General features: G+C 28.4%; 3 protein-coding genes across 6 annotated transcripts; 2 read left to right on the top strand and 1 right to left on the bottom strand.

The window, feature by feature from the left end:
- Window positions 1-361: 361 nt before the first annotated feature.
- LOC113372863 (SUMO-conjugating enzyme UBC9-A-like) lies at window positions 362-1,775 on the top strand. 2 transcript variants are annotated; one of them, XM_026613203.1, is made up of 5 exons: window positions 362-446; window positions 557-640; window positions 1,008-1,261; window positions 1,533-1,605; window positions 1,726-1,775. In XM_026613203.1, the coding sequence occupies exons 1-4, from the start codon at window positions 381-383 to the stop codon at window positions 1,597-1,599; spliced, it is 471 nt and encodes a 156-aa protein (XP_026468988.1). In that variant the 5' UTR covers window positions 362-380; the 3' UTR covers window positions 1,600-1,605; window positions 1,726-1,775. The 2 variants fall into 2 exon arrangements, with proteins under 2 accessions (XP_026468988.1, XP_026468996.1); XM_026613211.1 differs by having other exon boundaries at window positions 1,533-1,643; window positions 1,726-1,752.
- Window positions 1,776-2,335: 560 nt separating this feature from the next.
- On the bottom strand, window positions 2,336-3,707 carry LOC113372847 (UMP-CMP kinase-like). 2 transcript variants are annotated; one of them, XM_026613186.1, is made up of 4 exons: window positions 3,552-3,707; window positions 3,336-3,486; window positions 3,026-3,274; window positions 2,336-2,860 (listed from the first exon to the last, which is right to left on the bottom strand). In XM_026613186.1, the coding sequence occupies exons 2-4, from the start codon at window positions 3,409-3,411 to the stop codon at window positions 2,556-2,558; spliced, it is 630 nt and encodes a 209-aa protein (XP_026468971.1). In that variant the 5' UTR covers window positions 3,412-3,486; window positions 3,552-3,707; the 3' UTR covers window positions 2,336-2,555. The 2 variants fall into 2 exon arrangements, with proteins under 2 accessions (XP_026468971.1, XP_026468978.1); XM_026613193.1 differs by lacking the exon at window positions 3,552-3,707 and having other exon boundaries at window positions 3,336-3,545.
- A 441-nt stretch (window positions 3,708-4,148) lies between these two features.
- LOC113372832 (putative uncharacterized protein DDB_G0282129) lies at window positions 4,149-19,583 on the top strand. 2 transcript variants are annotated; one of them, XM_026613175.1, is made up of 7 exons: window positions 4,149-4,341; window positions 4,937-5,000; window positions 5,069-8,321; window positions 9,664-9,812; window positions 12,174-12,264; window positions 18,872-18,943; window positions 19,525-19,583. In XM_026613175.1, the coding sequence occupies exons 1-6, from the start codon at window positions 4,319-4,321 to the stop codon at window positions 18,940-18,942; spliced, it is 3,651 nt and encodes a 1,216-aa protein (XP_026468960.1). In that variant the 5' UTR covers window positions 4,149-4,318; the 3' UTR covers window position 18,943; window positions 19,525-19,583. The 2 variants fall into 2 exon arrangements, with proteins under 2 accessions (XP_026468960.1, XP_026468956.1); XM_026613171.1 differs by lacking the exon at window positions 19,525-19,583 and having other exon boundaries at window positions 18,872-19,080.
- The last annotated feature ends 1,234 nt before the right edge of the window (window positions 19,584-20,817 follow it).

Below are 20,817 nucleotides of genomic sequence, written 5' to 3'. Positions count from 1 at the left end.
TATTTAAATAGCATACGAAAGCACACCACGTTCGAAATAATTAAAAAGGTGAATATCAATTTAAAAATCCCGCGTGTTTTGTTTTACCTGACAGTATTCATTCTTCCTGTAAGGGTAGCCAACATAAGGAAGTCATTACTAAATGCCATAAAAGTGAAAAAGCAATCTCACCACCAGTCAGAACGTAGGACTGTGTAGTACAGATTACATTTCCAAGTAAATTCAGCCATTTTGCACTATTGTTATAAAATTTAGCGCCATCGAAAACTAGATATTTGGAAAATTCAACTACTTTGGGAACTACAACTGTAAAAACAAATTTCAACTTACCTGACCTACAAAAGTATTAGTCCGCCTAAAGTTTTTGCATCATTTGAAATATGTCAGGAATAGCGGTTACAAGACTTGGCGAAGAAAGAAAAGCATGGCGAAAAGATCACCCATTTGTAAGTACACTTTCATTATATACACCGTTTATGAATTATATGTTTGTATATTTCGAACGCATCGAATGGTTGTCATTATTTCATAAAACATAACCTGGAAATTTCTATAGGGCTTCGTCGCCAGGCCGATGAAAAATGCCGATGGTACATTAAATCTCATGACATGGGATTGCGCTATTCCAGGCAAGAAAGCGGTAAGTTTGCTAAAATTGAGGTTTATGTAATTCTTATATTAGAGCCATTCCCTACGAATGAGCATTCTTGAATTATGTATGTAACAATATATGTCTGTAAGTGACATTCTATCTCACATGAGAATAAACTAGTAATAAAAGTAATTTTATATATTCAATATTTCAAATGTTTATACTTTATAATAATCTGTATATTCCATTATACAGATAGTTTTAAAATTCACCGATCGCTTTACAGATTCATAAATCGGAGTACCCAGATTTTAACTAAGTTGTGTCAAGTTTTTATAAATAAATAAATATTACTTTACTGTCAAATATTTCATATTTATTTTATTATACATTTAAAAGATTTTGTAATTTTCAGACATCTTGGGAAGGAGGTTTATACAAGCTAAAAATGATTTTCAAGGATGACTATCCAACAACACCTCCAAAATGTAAGTTTGATCCACCATTATTTCATCCAAATGTATACCCGTCCGGAATGTGTTTGTCCTTGCTGGATGAGGACAAAGATCCCGCAATTACTATTAAACAAATTTTATTGGGGATTCAGGATTTGTTAAATGAGCCTAATGTAAAAGATCCCGCTCAAGCAGAAGCATATACTATATACTGGTAAGGATATTAATAAACAGAGTAATATGTTGAGTATTCTATAAATTCATTTAAGGCATAATCTAGATTTTATTAGGATTGAAATAACACTTAATAATTACAATTTTATTCAACACTATTGCTAATACACAGTTCATTCTTTATATCGAAGCCAATGATACTTTAAAATCTATCTTTAAACATGTTCTTAAGTAGCAGTAATTTGAGAATCTCAACCTATATATAAATACTTATTTAACCTGAATAAAATAGCTTTGACTTGTTTTTTCAGCCAAAATCGAATGGAATATGATAAAAGGGTAAAAGCACAAGCAAGAGCAATGGCCGCCATAGATTAATTAATTGTAAATAGATACCAATTTCCATAAGTAATAATATACAGGTTATTCTAAGACTTCTTTGTCAAAGTTTTGTTTTAGATTTTTTAAATATATTTTTGAATAAACTTTTACTTTTTATTACAGATTCAGGAAATACAGAAACTGGTACGTTTTAAAAATATACATATTTCTTTTGACACTGCATAATGATAAAAATTAGTTTTAAATTGTATAAGTAAGTTTTACTATAGGTATTATAATTCTTGTAAGTTAATCTAAATATACATTTCTTAAAAAAGACTTTCTTTAACATATAAATTTGCAAAAGAACATGCAAGTTTAGAATCATTATGACCTTTACAACTAATAGTACTTTTTTCTATTTTTTCATTTATTTAGAAGCGGAGTGAATAATTACAGCAATCCAAAATTAAACAAATATTACTCAATATATAATGAAAATTGTGTTCATTCTTTGAATTCGCAGCACTTTCTAATCAAGTAAAATAGCAGAGCATCATAAAAAATTTGAGCAATTCTATTAAGACACTATTAGTTAACTAATAGCATTATTAATGCCCTTCACTAATTTATTTTTGCACAACCTAACATTGCTTTAAATTTTCAATTAGTTTAGTCAACTGACTAATTTGCAAGCATGTATTGCAAATTTTTATTTACATAAAAGTAAAAGCAAGGGTTTATTAATTTATTGTTGCTGTGTACAATATAATAAAAATCAATACAATTTGTTTTGTATCAATAAGTATATAAAACCCAAATTTGTACTAATGGGAAGGCAACCACATTGGCATGCCTATTTTTAAAAATATCAAATTTTTTCTAGCAATACATTAAAGTACATGTGAAGTAGGATTTGGTAAAATCTGCTGTTTACATGGCATTTGATATAAAATTAATTTAAATATAAACACATATGCCTTATAATTCAATAAATTAAAATAATTGAATCTCTAAGAATCTCCACTTTCTGCTAAACTTTTTTGTATAACAGTTTTGACTCTATTAAACACTTCATCTACAGAATTCATAGCATCAATTCTATGCACTAAGTTCATTTTTTCATAATGATTAATAATGGGCATTGTTTGATTCATATGAGTTTCAAATCTTTTTTTCAAACTTTCAAGGTTGTCATCGGTTCGGCCAGAGCCAGCACTTCCTCTCGCTAAACATCTTTGGGTACAAGTTTCTTCAGAACACTCGAAAAACAAAACAAACAATAATTTTACTTTATCAGCCATTGTGGCATTCCACCCTAGAACAAAAACAAAATCACTTAATTCAAGTTTATTAGGTTAATATAATAGTGTATCAGATTTTTACAATTCATTTTCAATTTGTAAATGTAAATTATTTTCAAATTACCCCTAGTGAAAGATAGGCAAATGGGTTGTTTATTTAAGAGCATTGTTCAACTAACCTTCTAAGTTATCATAATTTCGTGGAAATCCATCTATGAGAAACTTTGACTTTCCCGATTTAATCATAGCTTCTTCTAGTAAACTGCATGTTACTGCAACCGGTACAATTTTTCCAGTAACAATACAATCATCAATAATGGCCCTGTGAGGCGTATGTTCATCAGATCTAGCTTGACGTAAAAGCTCGCCGGCCGAAAGATGTTCAAAACCGAATTCATTGGCAATTCTTTGGCATTGAGTACCCTTTCCTAAGAAAAAAGTGAACGATTCAAAAACGCATAATAGTGATATATTTCATTAATATTCTACCTGATCCAGGTCCTCCCAGAACGAAAATGACTTGGGGCAACATTTTCCTAACCCTTTCTAATATACGTTGTGTCATTTACTGTATGAAAGAAGATAAGCACACGAGCGATAAGCTAATTTAATTGCACCGTGGAATTACAATTTGGTGATACTGCAAAAACAAGTAACATGATCACACGGTTATAAAAACAATTCAAAATGGCACACAAAACCAACCATGCAGTCAAATAATCAATTCATTGCTCAATAATTAATTGATGAATATAAACAAATGGGGGAAAATGTTATATTTTATTACTTGATGATAATATACAATTATTCTCGTCGAAAATCATATGTAAATCTTTGCTCATATACATTCATCGCCTGTGACAGAGCACTCTGGCGAATCTCGTTGAAATGATGAAAATATTTTTTTATACTAAACATTTTATTACATATTTCATTATGTTGTTATTATTATATTGTCTAGGTGTTATACCAAATATATAGAAAAATAAAGAAATTTAAATTTTAAAGTATATAAAATAATATTAAATATAAATTTGAAGTACCGAGAAGGCTAAACATTTTGTATGCTAAATATGTTGTTTGCCTTAATTTTACATCAGAATATGTAAATGATTTGAGAAATGCATAATTTCCTTTCTAAACCAAATTGATCACATTTAAAGCTAAAGGCTCTTTTGGGACCTTCTCAGGCGTCGTCCATGTCTCTGTCTATGTCTATGTAGTCTCTATGGTCTATTCAAAAATTTAATCATATCATATACACATGTTCTATCTATCTACAAATAGTGATTGTATCTTTGGCGAACGAAATGTCTGTAATAATTTACAAAGTTTGTAAACAAGTTTTTAATAAAAGTTTTATTTGTTTTCTAAGTGTTTTGAATGCTTTTTTATAGCATTAATTTTTTTTTACTTTTAATGTACTAGTGTAAGTGTATATAATTCATTGCAGGTATCTAAATATAAGAAAAATGCGATTAAGACAGTTAAGAGGGTAAGTTAAACGCCATTCTAACGTTCTTTTGCATTCTTAAAGTCTGTTGTTTTGGAATAAGAAAAAATTAACGAACTCAATTTTTATTTTAAAACTAATGTATTTATTACAAAGATTATAGAAGTACTACATATATTTTTTGAGCGTAGTAGTCCTCTTCAACTCAATTTACATTTTAAAACTAATTTAAATATTACTAACATTATATAAACAATACAAGTTATAGTACATTTACATGTCATAAGTGTAGTATGTTAAGGGAAACAATTTGTAGATGGAAGTATTTAATTTTATCTTTATTCAAATATAGCGCTTTAAACCAATTTAAACAAACAGTACTCTCAATTCGAACAAACCAAAAGCAAATAAGTGATTTCCACTGTAATCTGCAGCTGATTCTTTTTCGATTTTTGGAAACCAAATATTTGCTAGATTCTTCTAAATTATTTTATCTACATTCTTTTTTTTCCTTATTATAATTTTTTTTCCTTAGTCCTAGTGAATAGATTATATAATCACATAGTGTGTTCAGTTATAATCATATTTTTGTCTATCTTGATTAATACTGAATGTCATATATTTCTTTTTCCATCAGTTTGGCTCCATCAGCATGGATTTCAAATTCAGACAGCATTGTCTCGGCCGAGGGATCTGCAATGGTAATTGATCTTTATATTAATGAAGTCGTTTTCAATCTGATTATATGTAATATATTATATCTTCTTAGACCAGTAACGAGGAGATAAGTTGTCAATTGCCACAACCTGTTGTATTCAATATCCCTAAAGTTCGACAAGTACAGACTAATTCAAAAAAAATAAATCCGGATGTTGCTCAAACTGAACAAAATAACAATAAAAAGATAATAATATTATCAGATATTACTTTATGTCCAGCACAATGCACTCGAAGAAAAAGCGAACCGCAACGCACACCAGAAATAAATGAAGGAGATAATTATACAAATAAAAAATTGATATTTACTAACCATGTTTCAAGTACTCCTATCAACAGTGGCATGAAAATACCATTTAACATTTCCCTTGATTCTCCAATAGTAAAGTCTGACTCTAGCACCGAGACAAAACTGCCACAGAAAATAAATAAATTGAAAACAAAAAAAGGTAAAAGTAATAAAATTACCCTTTCAAAACAGTTATTTTTGCAAAAAATACATTCTGAAGAGAAAAATGTGAATAATGAATCTAAAATATTACCAGTAAAACATATTGAAATTCCTGCTTTAACACATCAACAAGTAGCTGAGAAATCTACTTCAAAAATTTCACGAAATTCAGAGCACAGACTAGAAGATAAAGTAGAATCTGAACAAATTAATGGTCATAATGTTAATGATACATCCCTTTGGGATAGTCATAGAATGACAATCAGCAAAATACATCAAACAAGGGCAAGCATCATGCCGCCTTTGATAACAATAAATGTTGGCAATAAACAAAAGGATGGTTTGAAAAATTTACATAATAAATTTAAATCAAATTTGGTTGAAAATAATGATATAAATGATAATGGTAATGGTCCTTGTATAGACACGGCAACTCCAACTGAAAAAATCTGCACAGTATCTATAGCTCGATTTAATAATAATCATTTGGCAAATACCTCAAATGATGTTATTTTATCAAAGGATAAAGAAGAACCACTGCTTCCTCCAAATTTATCAGTTCATTCTGAGAATGTCAACCAAAATCTTCATGGAGAATCTAAAACTAAAGTAAGCGGAAAAATAAATCAATCAAATGTTAGTAACATATTAAAACATGTTGATGATAATCAAAATCAAAGAGATGAGTTATCTACTCAGAATCCGATTTTAAAAAATACATCAAATTCTAGCAATATTGCTTTAGATAAAAGTCAAAAGAGTTTTATACAGTTACAAAATAGTCAGGAACGTCTTAAAATGATCATTGATCAATGTGGTAGAAATAAAAATGGTGTATTAAGTCCAGAAGAGAATGAAGAATTATTTAGTAAGCCAAAGACAAGCCAGGTGAAAAAGACAAGAAAAACATCATCAAATTCAAAGAATATTGATAAAGATGAAGTTATACGTCATAATTCAGTACTGATTGCAGAACATAGTAGAAAAACAAGAAAACATCAAAAGAACGTCTCAGATTCCTATATAAATTCTTCTAATATGACATTAAATCAAACAAGTGCAACAAGGCGGAAATTATATAACCCTGATGTGCAGATAATTGTTGATAATTGTAATCATACAACAACTGAGCAAAATGAAGACCAATTGAGCAATCATTCACAATTGAACAAAAGCAATGTCAAACACATCGGTGTATCAAAAATTATGGCAGATGATGTTAATAATTTTCATCCAGCAACCTCTGGTCAAAATAAGAATTGTAATAATGAAAAAAGTGTCCAAATAAACAAAACGAAGCATAATAACAAAGATATTAGCACATCCAAAATCATGGAACCTTGCAATACTAATAATCTTACTTCTTTAACTTCTGAGCAAAATGAGAATTGTGAATATTTGCAATTGAATAATCATAAGGGAAAGGATATTGGCACATCAAATATTTTGGTGCATTGTGATGTTGACAATGTTAATCTTGCTTCTTCTGATCAAAATGATAATTGCAATTATTTACAATTGAATAAAACTAAGCATAAGGAAAAAGATATTGGAACATCAAAAATTGACATATATACTATGCCAAGCACCTCTGCTAATGTAATTGAAAATAGACTTTCTAATCCTAATGATTCTTTCAAAAATAAAAAGTCTAAATCACGTTGGAAAAAAAATGTTTTGAATAATAAAACTAATATTGTACCAGAATTGCAATCAGACTCCGTTTCAACACAACGCAGATCGGCTCGTACTAAAGTTAAAACTGTGCCATATTGGCTGTCTGATTGTCGAATTCAATATAAATATGTTGAGAACGGTTTAAGAGAAATTGAAACAATTCCTGAAGAAAATATAAAAAAATATTCCCTTATGAGAGAACCTAATAAGACGAAACAAAAATCAAGTAAAACTGAAACCAATAAAAAATCTACAGTATCTAGAAAAGGTAATTCTAAAAAATCCAAACAAAAAGCTACAAGTCAAAGTGACAAAACAAATAATACAAATGCTGTAGCAGAAAAGTCTCAAGAACCACATTCAAATAAACAAAATCAATTAAATAATAAAAAAAGGGCGAATATAAATAGAATTATAAATAGATTATCGAATTACTCTTCTGAAATACATGTAGAAAATAATACAAAAATCACAGCTGAACAAAGTTCAGCAAATAAGGATCTTAGCCAAAAGACACAGGAGAGCCGATACAATTCGAAATCTAATGATAAAATTGCCACTGAAGTGAATGCTTCGCTGAATGAAAATGCTCCAGGCAACTTAGAAGAAGTAGACTTAGAAGTTATCAGTGAAGTACCCAGGAATCCCACAGATGCTACAGCCAGTAATACAGAAAATCTAAGAAAAAGTCTTGATGAATTTGAAAAATCAGACTCTGATGAAAAAATGAAAAGTTCAAAACGCAATGATGCAACAAAAGAATCTTTTGAAATACCTGTTGTACCTGAAATTCATGTCACAGAAGATATGATTTTGTTTGAAACAGAGGGAACTTCTGTGCCAGATTATGTTGACACGGAAAGACAAGAAAATGTAGTGTCACAAGCATCAAATGATTTAGCACAAGTTGCATCTCAAATTGTTGCGGAATTACCCAGTAATTTAAAGAAAATCTCAAAATCTGCTCGCATGACCAGAAGCCACAAAAGGAGAATCAATGGAAATGAAGAAATACAGTGTAATTCAAGGAGAAAAAAGTTGAAACAAAATATAGACAATATTGCTACTGAGATATGTTTACCTCCAGGCGTTCCAGTCACAGGTAACTTGGATCCCCCTGGAGCAAATGAAGGTGATCCCATAACGCATTCGGATTCAAAAATTTATGACGTATCAGGTAATAATAATTATACAATGGAACCATTTATATCTTAATGTTGTATAAAAGTTATTTGAATAGCAATATAATTATAATCGCATTTTTAATAATGTCAAACTATTTATTTTTTATATAATTTAAAATTTAAAACCTTGTTTGTTGTAAATATTTTTATAATTTGTTGAAAATTTTATACAGTAGTCTTGACCATACTGGCAGTCTTGAAAAGTTATAACTTTTTGAAACAGAAAATCTCCATCGGCGTTTACATAATATAGTACTATGTGTAAAACTGTTGCAGGTATTTTACTGCTTGTTTTACATAAATAGTTTGATGCAGCTGTCTCCAGCCATTCTTCAGTATATTCATTTGTAATACTAATGAATGGTAGTCTGTGTGAAGGCTGGTCTATGGTATGAGAGCACCACAAATCAATGATTCCCTTTCCCTTCTTTGTTTATTATTTCTATTACCATTTTCTTACCATTAATCACTTTTTAATTCACATCCACATTCACAATTCTTCTGCTTTATACTTACTGGTCCGGTGCTTTGGCTTTCAGTTTCCTGTATCTTCTGTATTTTCTGTTTTTTATGTTAGTCATCAATCATCTTTATTCTTTTTCTTCCCAGACTATTACATTTCTATTTTACCTTCAAGGACGTCATGTATAGAAGGGGTCCTACTCAGATTTCTTTCCTTTTAATGATCATGCTCAGTAAGCTCTCTCTTTGCCTTTGCTTCTCAGCACTTCTTTATTTATTATCTTATGTGTTTCCTTTGTCTTTTATTCCATATTTCAAAACCTTTCAGATAGCTTTGTCGGACTTAGGGTTCATGTCTCTGATATGTAAAGAGTTATTCTCCAAATTTTATACTTAAGTCCTAATATTTTTATATATTTTCTGTATTTCAGTTATCTTCATTACATTACTTCATTGGTGTACTCATAATAATTTTTTTTTTTTAGACATTTAATATTTAATCCGTTTTTTTCAAAAATGCTATATAAACTCTTTGTCAAACTGATTGTTTTATGGTCAAGATTATTATTCATATTTATTGTTATTAGTATAATTTAACAAAAAATTATTAACTAAGGTTCTAAAATCTGAAGATTTAAATTTTAAATAATGTATATAAATAATTTAAAAAAAAGAACACGATTTCACATACATTCTATTTTCATTGATTATTTCTGTATATAATAGCTTCATTTAATTTATTATGCCAAAATATATATTATGGAAATTATGTTTCCAAGAATACATGGATATTTTCTTCAATTCTTCCGTTTGTGAAGAAACTTTTTATATATTTTCTTTTCTGCCAATTAATAATCAAATTACTATTTTCAGGTTGTTTCTCTAAAGATCTGGCTGACGAGCCTTTAACAGAACATATATCTAGAGCAATGTTTGCACTTCCAAATGGAACGAGGTGCTCACGTATTTTAATAGCGCCAAGAGGAGACAAAGCTATGGGGTCTGCGAACAAACATGATTTGGTAATATATTAAATTAAATTACTTAAATTATACATTGCTAGGAAATTGGTTATGTATTAAATTTAACTAGTTGTGTATGGCATCGTGCCTCAAAGCAAATTGCTGGAATTACCCGTAACGAAATATATTCAAGAAGTATTAAATGTTTTAATATATATTATTATAAACACTGTAACATTGTCTAATATTTATAAGAGTTATTTAAACTGAATTACAAAGTTAAAATTATTTATTTAAAGTATATAAGTGAGCTTTAGAACTTTACCCAGAATTAAAATTAAAATCTGAATTATTTTCGATATACAAACAAAATTTGAGGAAAAAAATTTTTGAAATAATTTTTTTTCAAAAGCAATTATTTTGCCAAAATAAGCAGAAAGATTTTTTGAATCATTCAAATCAGATGCTTAGTTCTCTCAAAAACGGATATTTTTTGCACATTTAGCTCGGTATCTCCGAAACGGCTGGACCTCCCTTTGCCAAAATCTAATCACCACTTCTCCCCGTCATTATGAATTGATTGTTTGAATCGTCTAATTTTAATTTTAACAAACGTCAAAAAAACTACTCCTTAATCTTTGGGGAATTTTAAAAATTGTACTACTTATCGTAAGGCCGTAATATTTCAGTAAGTTCTCTAAGATCATGATATATATCGCCAAAAAAAGTTTCATAAAAATTAGCATAAATTATTTTTTCAACAGTTAATTACAAGAAAACGGCTCGGTAGATTTTTATCTAAACTAATCAGTATCATTTCTAACTGTTTTTAATTTTTTAAAATCGATTCGGTAGTATACTTTAAGTGTGAAAGAAAAGACTTTTTTTTGTTTAACACTTTTTTTCAAATAACAAAGAAACGGCTCGGCCGATCGTCGCATAAAACTGAGAAACGATAATCCTCAACGAGATACGATCAAATGGCTTTTAAATTTTTCAAATCGGTTCAGGCGTTTTTTTAATATGAGCTATAAGATCTACCGTCAAAAAAATAATTATAAAAATCGTCGAAAAATTTTTTTTAACACCCTATTACAAGAAAATCAGCACGATTCCCAACCAATATCTTTCGAACAGTTTTTGAATTTTTAAAATCGATTCAGAATTGCGGACTAAAACGTGGACGAAATTTTTTTCACTTTTCTGCGATTTACAGAGAAACGGCTTGGCTGATCGTAGCGCAAAACTGACAAACGATAGCCCTCATCGAAATACATCGAATGGCTTTTAAATTTTTGAAATCGGTCCAGCCGTTTTTGAGAAAACGTCGATTTACGGCAAAAAATCTGTTCACATACACATACACACACATACATACTTTTTCCAAATTTGATCTCATTCGATTCAGAATGGCTTGAAACGTCGAAAACAAATAAAATTAGCGAATCGGATTTTTTGATGAAAACATAAACTTCTCCTTCGGGAAGTTAAAAACTAAATATAAATAACAACACGAAAATTCTTGAAGAACATAAAATTCTAAGTCAGTTCAGTCTTTTTGTGACAAAAGCATCTAATATTTTTCTTTTGCGTTGTTCTCTTAAAAGTTCTTCATAAACGGATAGAGCACCTCTAACACCACTCCATATTTTTGAGCTGCTGTCAAAATTCGGATCATCTTCAATGAATTGATCCGTTATTTCAGTTATGGTAGACAAACTCATTTTCACAAACGCCATCGAAAGTTCCTTTTGCTCTTCCTCTGAATCACTGCCGTCATCATTAGAAAGACTGCGCTGCTTCTTGAATTATTTCTTCGACGTCTTCCACATTTTTTTTCTTCAAAACCTGGGTTGAAATAAAAGAGCGCTAAACGATACAGCGTTAAGCGGTATTACATTACTTCAGTTCTACATTAAGAAATAGCAATATGAATAAATAATGAATGTTAATAGTAATATGACAAATATAAAAAAATCCACGATTAATAAATGTTTAACATATAAAGAAAAGAAACAGTAAACCATACAAATAATTCAAAACAATAGATAGAAACTGAGCAACATTTTTTATATGATAGTTAAAAAACTCATCATATTTCATTAAAAAAACGAATAAAGATACTTATAAAAGCACAATTATGAAAGTCATTTCGCTTTAGTATTTTTTTATTTGATTAATGTTTTAAAATAAAAATATATATGAGTAAATTTTCTAAGCAGATACATCGAATAAAAAAAGCAAAGATTTATAAATTTTTCTTTAATATTCCAAATGATTCAACATAAAATTTTATGTTAACATCATTATCACCATAGAAAAACTTATTCATATTTCAAAATTAATTACTCTAATGTATGTTTTTATGTTTTTTTAATATCATTATTCTTGTATCAATAATATATATCCTTGTCTTTACAGCTATTTTATGTCGTAAGGGGTCAAGTGAAAGTAACATTAGAAAAAGATATAAAACTTCGTCAAGATGGAGATATCTTTTTCATTCCATGTGGTAAGTCACATTTTTTTCTTACATTATATAAAGTCTTTATTTTTATATATGGTTCAATTTACTTATTACTTGAGAGGCTGCATATACATAAAAATGATATCACTTGAACCACGCACCATGAAGTAGTTTTTGTACATGTAAACATTAGAAACAACACATATTCATAATTGAGTTCATGCACATGCATATATATATATATATATATATATATATATATATATATATATATAATTAGAGATGGCTTATCATATCCGAAGCCGGATCGACTCGGATTTGACTCCGCTTCAGGGAGGAGTTATATCCGCTTAACAACTCCACGACTCCGAAAACTTTGAAACCGAAATACTCGACACAAATGCGTTCTATAGTGCGTTGTTTATGCATCTAAGGATTTGTCAAATACAATTTAATTTTTTGAAATAAAAATTTATGAATAAAATAAAATTAAAAAATATTATAATAATTTTTCTAAAAAATTTACAAATAAATGACGAGTTGTAAAATTTTTCGGTCGACCACATGATCGACTCAATGACTCGTAATTTTAACAGTGTTGACCAAAGTAAAAACGCAAAATTTGAGTTATTTTCTTTTGATGAAAAAATAATTGATTTTTGGATTAATTTTATATAAAAACTAGCAAACCCGACAAACTCCGTTTCGCCACCAGATGATTTTGTGAGAAAGATGAAGAAATTTTTTGTTTGTTTTATATTTGAAAAGAAAAAAAATGATTTTATTACACAACAGTAATGAATTTATTTAAATTACAAAAATGAAGTGTTTTTTAGTTGAACTTCTCTAAGTAAATGAAAGTGAATCCGCAAATTATCCGTTTCATTGAAGTGCTCTTTGGTAAACCACATTTTTTGTTTTTTGATCTGACGTTAACACAAGCAACGTATAACTGCCCATGTGAAAAACAATGATTTTCTAAATAATCTATTTAGAAAATAACGCAAGGCGAACTGGCAATTGCAATCGTTTGAAGTCAAACGGAAGACCAGTCGGAATCATTGGTATGTCACCAAATCGCCAGCAATTTTTGATTGAATGGTGAAATTCAGTGCGTGTACGTCATTATTCTTTGCGGCAAGAATTGCTCGTTGACTCGCATAATTCTGATAATTCTCACTAATGTTAAAACCTTGCGGAGCCCGAGACCTTTCCAACGAATGCAAAATTGTCGAAATCGGTTTGTGCGTTCTGGAATTATTTCGTCAGAAAGGAAAACCCGACTTATTTATATATATATATATATATATATATATATATATATATATATATATAGAAGATAATGTAATAAACTTCGTAATAAAAGCAAAACATCTATCATAAAATATTTTCACCAAATAATAATACTTCTGATTTCTAATTTTTTCTTCTGCTACTTCCATTCGAGAATTAATATTATATCGGGTAGTTCGATTAGCATATTATTACTTTTACACCATTATATAATTGTGTAAAAGTAAAAATTTAATACTATATATTTTTTTCTGCTTAAATACTATTGACGTCACTGATATATTTTGCACTCTAAAGTGTTGTTATTTCAGGCTATGGAAAAACCAGATTATATGTATTTTGTTTCGTGTATTTTTCGGTATGTATATTCCTGAATGCCTTCATTCACGGCCAAAGATTGTCGTAGTTAGAAATATGACCCCTTACTATTCAATAAATTATACATTGGAGCTATTCACACTTGAACACAATTGCATTGTTCTGTATCTTTGAAGTAATATTTTTGTATTTTCTGGAAAAAAACGTACCTAAAAGGTCATAAAACTGCCTCTGAGACGAGAAAGCGACAGCTTCCTTCCCAAAGCAAAACGCAGTAACATGTTTATAGTACATAGTATATATATATATACTAGCTGACCCGGCAAAAGTTGTTTTGCTAAATAAGGTATATTCTAAACCATTTCTAGAGAATCAAAAATATTAATACTTTAAGTGCATAAGGATGTGTTGTTTGAATGCTGTATAAAATTAGGTATTATAAAAACAATAAGCCCCATTAGTTTGTCTATATTTTGTCAATACAATCAAACTGCAAGTTTTATATACTTTTTAGAAAACATCGTATAATCCAATCCGAGTCTTTTTTGGTCTTTCGGCTTATTAATTACGTTTCAAGTTTTTCAGATTCTTTTTGGATTCTGGATTTTGTGTATAATTGTAAATAATACTACTGAGCTTATACAAAATTTTCAAATTTTTGCAAGGAGAGATAAAAAATGAATTAAGTATTTCTTCTTTCGATGGGTCAAATCAGGACCCGAAACGTATGTTCTTAAAATAAAAACATTTTTCATTAAAACTGTTTTTTAATTACTGGATGGATGCCCAAGAAACAATTTCATTATATTATTTCACCATCTGAAGAAAAACCTCTCGCTTTATATAGATATATATATATATATATATATATATATATATATATATTATATATATGCGTGTGTGTGTGTGTGTGCATGTATTATCAATTCATGGCACTGTTAAATTTTAATTTCGTTCTTCTGAAATTATTGGATTTATTTGTTCTAATTTTTTCGTTCATATTCTAGCACAAAATCCTGAATGGATTTTAATAATTCGAAAACTGTTTGAAAAATGTGAGTTGGAAGTGCTTGTTAGTTTTTCGTAAAGATCTACATTGCTGTTTTTTGACGATTTTGATGAAACTTTGTATGGCAATAGATTTTATAGTCTGAAATAACACACTAAATATTATCGGCCTACAATAAGCGATTCTAATCAAAATATAAGCAGAGCAGGTGTATGTTGTTCTGAGCATCTGTGTTTCGTTGGTAGCTACTGATGGCAGTTGACGCATACACTTAAATAAAATACATTTTTATTATATTTTGAACACGCATAAACAAATTATTTTAATTTATACAATTACAGATATTATAAGTATACTTAATAAACATGTATTAAAGACATCAATTGGAAATGTTGTTGAATAAACATGTTGAAAGATATCAATTAGAAATCGCATTAATTATTTTCTAGTGAAAGCGAAATCTTTATTTTCGAAATAATTATCTTATTGATTAACTTCCCGTAGGGTAAGGTATAGTAATCGCAAAAAATCGAAAATGAAAATTTTTATATATCTCTACATTTCAAAGGTTTTTGAACATTTTGGCATATCTTAGAAAAAATGGATATTTGTGTGTGTGTGCAGATACAAATTTTCGTCGACGATTTCGGGAACATCGATCAACCGATTTGAATAATTCAAAAAATATTCGATTCGTATTAATAAGGAGACGTGCTGATTAGTTTTGGCGAAGGCAGGTCTAGTCGTTTCGAATATACGGGGCAAAAAGTGCCAAAAACGATATCTCAGTTTTTAAGAGAACGGAGCGTCCGATTTTAATAATTCAAAAAACATTTTACTTGTATTGACAACATGAAGAACTGATTAAATTTTTGGGAAGGCAGGTCCAGCTGCCTTCGATTGGATTAAATTTTTGGGAAGGCAAGTTAAAAAAATGCCATTTGGCGGTCAAAAACGTTTATTGGACATATGTACATCAAATTATCAGATATTTTATAGAGATTTTAACAATAAGTATAAATTTTGTTTGCATTCCTATGGGTTCCGTACCAATGTTTATCCGTTACGCGCTTTGACATTTCGTCTCTATGCAGTTAAAGCAGTACGATTGATTTGAAAAAAAGTTCAGAATTTCCAAGATATGTCAAAATAAAGAAAACATTTTTTTACAATAATTTTTTTTTTTCAAAAAAATATAATCTTTTATTAAATTTATAGTTTTTCAAAAATCTAATTTCTTTTTCAAAAATGTTAATCGTTTTAAAAAAAATTATAATTTTTGGTACGGGAAGTTCCAGCAATTTGCCTTAAGGCACGATGCCATGCGCCCCACTAGTTAAAATTAAAATTAGACCATTTACTTGGTATAACGATAGAGTATTTGGTCTTAATGAACGTACTGAACAATGAAAGTCCTACAACAAACTGGCTCAATTATAAAAATTATTGATTTTTGAAAATTTGCTTTTCAAAAATACTCCGGATTGACCTGTTCGATTTTCAATAATGTGTAATAAATCCACTTCGAATACTTTTAACCAGTGGCGTACCTAGAACTTTTGCCGCCCGGGGCGATCTCCAGATTTTGCCGCCCTTTCAATTATAAGTAATGCAAGGCATCGTGCCTTAAGACAAATTGCTGGAACTTTCCGTACCGAAACATAAAATTTTTAAAAAAGATTTAAAAATTTTTGAAATCTGAAAAAAATATATATTTGAGAATTTTGAAAAAAAATTTTTGAAAAATTTGTTTTTTTATATTTTGAAATATTTTGAAAACTTGTAACTTTTTTTCAAATCAATCGCGCTGGAGACGAAATATCGAAGCGCGTAAGCGTCGCGTTGCAGTCTAGAATCTCTGTAACCGCTAGACCTATCATCCCAAAAACAGTTCTTTGTTTAGTTAATACAAATAAATGTTTTTTGAATTACTTAAATCGGACGCTTCGTTCTCTCAAAAACTAAACTACAATTTTTGGCTTTTTTGCCCCGTATCTTTGAAACGGCTGGACCTGCCTTTGCCAAAAAGTAATTAGCACGTCTTATCAGTACGAATCGAATGTTTTGTTCAAATCGGTTGAGGCGTGTTTCTACAATCATCGACAAAAGTTTGTATCTAAACACACACATCCATTTTTTCAAAGGTATGCCAAAATTCAGAAACTTCTAAAACGTAAAGATATATATAAATTTTCACTTTAAATTTTTTTGCGATTACTATATATAACTTACCCTACGGAAATTTATATAACTTAATAAATTATTAAGTTATTTAATCAATGTTAATTAATACACAAGTAATTTTTTTTACACATATTTATATGCGCTCGTTAACATATTTATATAATGCCCTAAGGCAGACCGCCTTCCGTCAGCCCTGATTTTCAAAAAAAAATTGATGATTTAAAAAAATATCGTTATACCCCTTCAAAGTAATCATATAAACTTTTCAAAAGAAATGACATTTATAAGCTGATATAAAAAAAAATTAGGAAAAATCGCCGAACAAAATCGTGAAGATGCTTATACAAATTCAACGAATTTTAATGAATACAATAAAATAAAATTATCATCCTGTGCTTAAATTAGAATTCAAAATGTACACTAATATACATTTATATACACCGAGGAATAAAATTCGAAATCATATAGTTAATATTAATTTATATAAATTAAATATTGACAATAATAACAATCATAATAATCATTTATAATTCAAGAAAGAAAACTAGCGGTGTATGGCATTGTAACTTAAGGCAAATTGCTGGAACTTCATGTACCGTAATGATATATTTGAGGAAATTAAATGTTTTCAAATAGATAATTATAAATACTGTAACTTATATATGTTTACAGAAAAGTAAATAAACGAAACTCAATCAATCAAATTTAAAATGAAGGACGATGTCTAATATTTATAAGAAATATATAAATTGAATTACAAAGTTATAATTATTTATTTCAAGTATATAAGTGAGCATTTGAACTTTAGGCAGAATTCAAATTAAAATCCACGTAGAATGTTTTTTGAATCATTCAAATCGGATGCTTAGTTCTCTCAAAAACAGATATTTTTTGCACATTTTGCTCGGTATCTCCGGAACGATTAGATCTGCCTTTGCCAAAACCTAATCATCACTTCTCCTCATCATTACAAATTGATTTTTTTGGATCATTCAAATCGGATATTCCATTCTCTCAAAAACTCGATTTCTATTATATTTCCCAAAAAACTAATCAGCACATCTCCCTATGATTAGGAATCGAATGTTTTTTGAACCATTCAATTCGGTTGATCCGCGCGCCCGAAAATGTGAACGCAAAAAATGCGGACACACAAAACATACACACTTCCATTTTTTCTGAGGTATGCCAGTAAAATGTTCAGAAACCTTCAAAACGTGAAGAAATGCAAAAATTTTCATTTTCGATTTTCGGCGCATTACTATAACATACATAGTTAATAAATATAAAATGAATAAGTTGCTTTTTACAACTATGTATAAGTAAACTAAAAAATGCCGCCCCAAAATAATTAAATAATTACAGTAACAAATACAGTATAAAATCTGTAAATAATTGATCAATTTCAATCTAAATCTGAATATTGTACACAAATATACCTAATTTATAATTATTACTTAAAAGTAATAAGTGTAACAGAATAGTTTGAATTAACATTATGTATAAGGTAATTTTATAAGATATAATAATATATTAATTAATTTTTCTTCTTGGACGAAATCTCAGGTACAGTTAGATGAGCTAAGATACCATAAGATACTTCTTTCGAATAAAAGTAGCTTAAGTTGCGTCCAATTACATGAGCTATTTGCCAAAAAAAGTTTCGTCAAAATCAGTGCAATGTCTGTACAGACAGACAAAAATGTTCAAAGATGTTAATTTGATATTTGTACCCTATTTCTAAAAAAAAGTCTATTTGAATATAACAAACATATACGCCAATTTTATTCATATGTATAGATTTATTTATATATTACATATTTATCTATTTATATAATTATCTTCTAGGTGCAAATTATCGCATTCAAAATGAAACAGACGAAACCGTAGAGCTTTTTAATCACGCCACAAGGCCATAGTGTAGGTATATTTTAGTATTGAATGAATCGTGTGAATTTTATTGAAAACGATGTTTTAATTTATATAATGCTGGATGTGTATTGTATATACTTAATTGACAAAATTAAAGGCCAGCAATCGTCATCAAATGGTACTAAGAAAACAAATTAAATTATATTAAATTGTATATAAAATTGCATATATATGATTTATATCATACTATTTAAGAGAATATAAGTTTTAATTATTTTTTATGCGATTTACCATATTTTTAAGATCAAATTTGTACCATAATTTTGCCAGTTAATGCTAAAGTACAAAGTTATTATATTCTATATTGTATAAATAATTGTTGCTTATTCATCAGCATTTTATATAAAACATAGCATGTTTGCATAATTTTAGTGAATTTTGATTATTTATAATACAATTATAAATACTTTATAATATAATTACATACTTTGACAGTGTAATACTATGTATAAGAGTTTTAATGTTATTGATATAAATAATATAGAGAAAAATTACCAACAAGTTTCATTGCTTTGAAGTAACACACGATAATTTCATTTAGTCAATTATGTATACCATTTTGTTTTCAGTCAAGAATTGAGTGAAGCTTAAGATTTGGATTATTTTGCTTTATCAGAAATGAATGATTAGTTTAATTGGAATTTGAGTTGAACCGAATCATTGATATATGGTAATGCATGGAAATGCCACATTCTTAGTACAACTGAATCGATGGTGTTGTTCAAAAGCAGGCAGACTGTTTCGGGAATTCAAAGTTGTGCCCTAGTTGCAGGAAATGGGTGGTTTAATTTTTTTTATTGAAATATTATCTAATTTTGAATTAATCTTTATATACATATAATGATTTCTGCTGAACCTACTTATTAGAACTGTATGCTATATACATTTTTTCAAATTCTTTCAAATAATATTGCATGTTTTTTTGATTAAAACAAATCAATGATTTCAACATATTTAAATGTTAAATCGTGCAATTTTTTCTGATAAAATTTTAATTTGTTCGTTAAAGTTTTATTTACTAATTTTTGTTTAATAATAGTTTATTTTCTTCATTATGCGAACAAAAAGTCAACAACAAAACTATGAGAATGATGACTTAAAAAAATTAATACGTAATAAAGAATATTTTATAATAAACTTTAAATAAATTATCATGATATGCATTGAATCATATTATTTATTTGTCATATATGAATTCTTAGGAAGAATGAATTAAAATTATCAAAACATTACGAGATCATATTGTATATAAATTATTGATAATTGTGAATATAAATTAATATATATTATATCATATTAAATATATCAATTGCTTATAAAAGTTAAATGTTACATTAGTTATTTAAAGTGTAGCAGTTAAACTTTTTCTGCAATTGGGCGATAAATATTTAATTTTCTTAACACATTCTGGAGCAACGTGATTAAAATTTCCATTATCTGTGTCCTATTTTTTTATAATCAATGGGCTGATTTACATATATATTACACACGCACATATATTTATATATATATATAACAAGAGGTTTTTCTTCAGATGGTGAAATAATATGATAAAATTGTTCTTGGGCATCCATCCAGTAATTAAAAACAGTTTTATTGAAATAAAATGTTTTTATTCAGAAAACATACGTTTCGGGTCTTGTTTTGAACCATCTTCAGTGCTACAATTAAATATTTCAGGGCTACAATTTAAAACAATATAAAAAATACAATTACAGAAAAATATAAATAAAAACATGTAAAAAAGGATAGATTTAATCAATTTAATAAATTTGTTTTATAACTAATATATATTGTGAAAGTATATAAAAATGAAAAACCACATAGACATAAACAAATGTAAAGAACTCACCATACAAATA

This window comes from Ctenocephalides felis, unplaced genomic scaffold (genome assembly GCF_003426905.1).
Source record: "Ctenocephalides felis isolate EL2017-DRISC unplaced genomic scaffold, ASM342690v1 CF-g0.4_SCAFFOLD_00845, whole genome shotgun sequence".
NCBI lineage: Eukaryota > Metazoa > Arthropoda > Insecta > Siphonaptera > Pulicidae > Ctenocephalides > Ctenocephalides felis.
The sequence above is the reverse complement of the archived record's forward strand: the minus strand, read 5'-3'. Positions and strand labels throughout refer to the sequence as shown.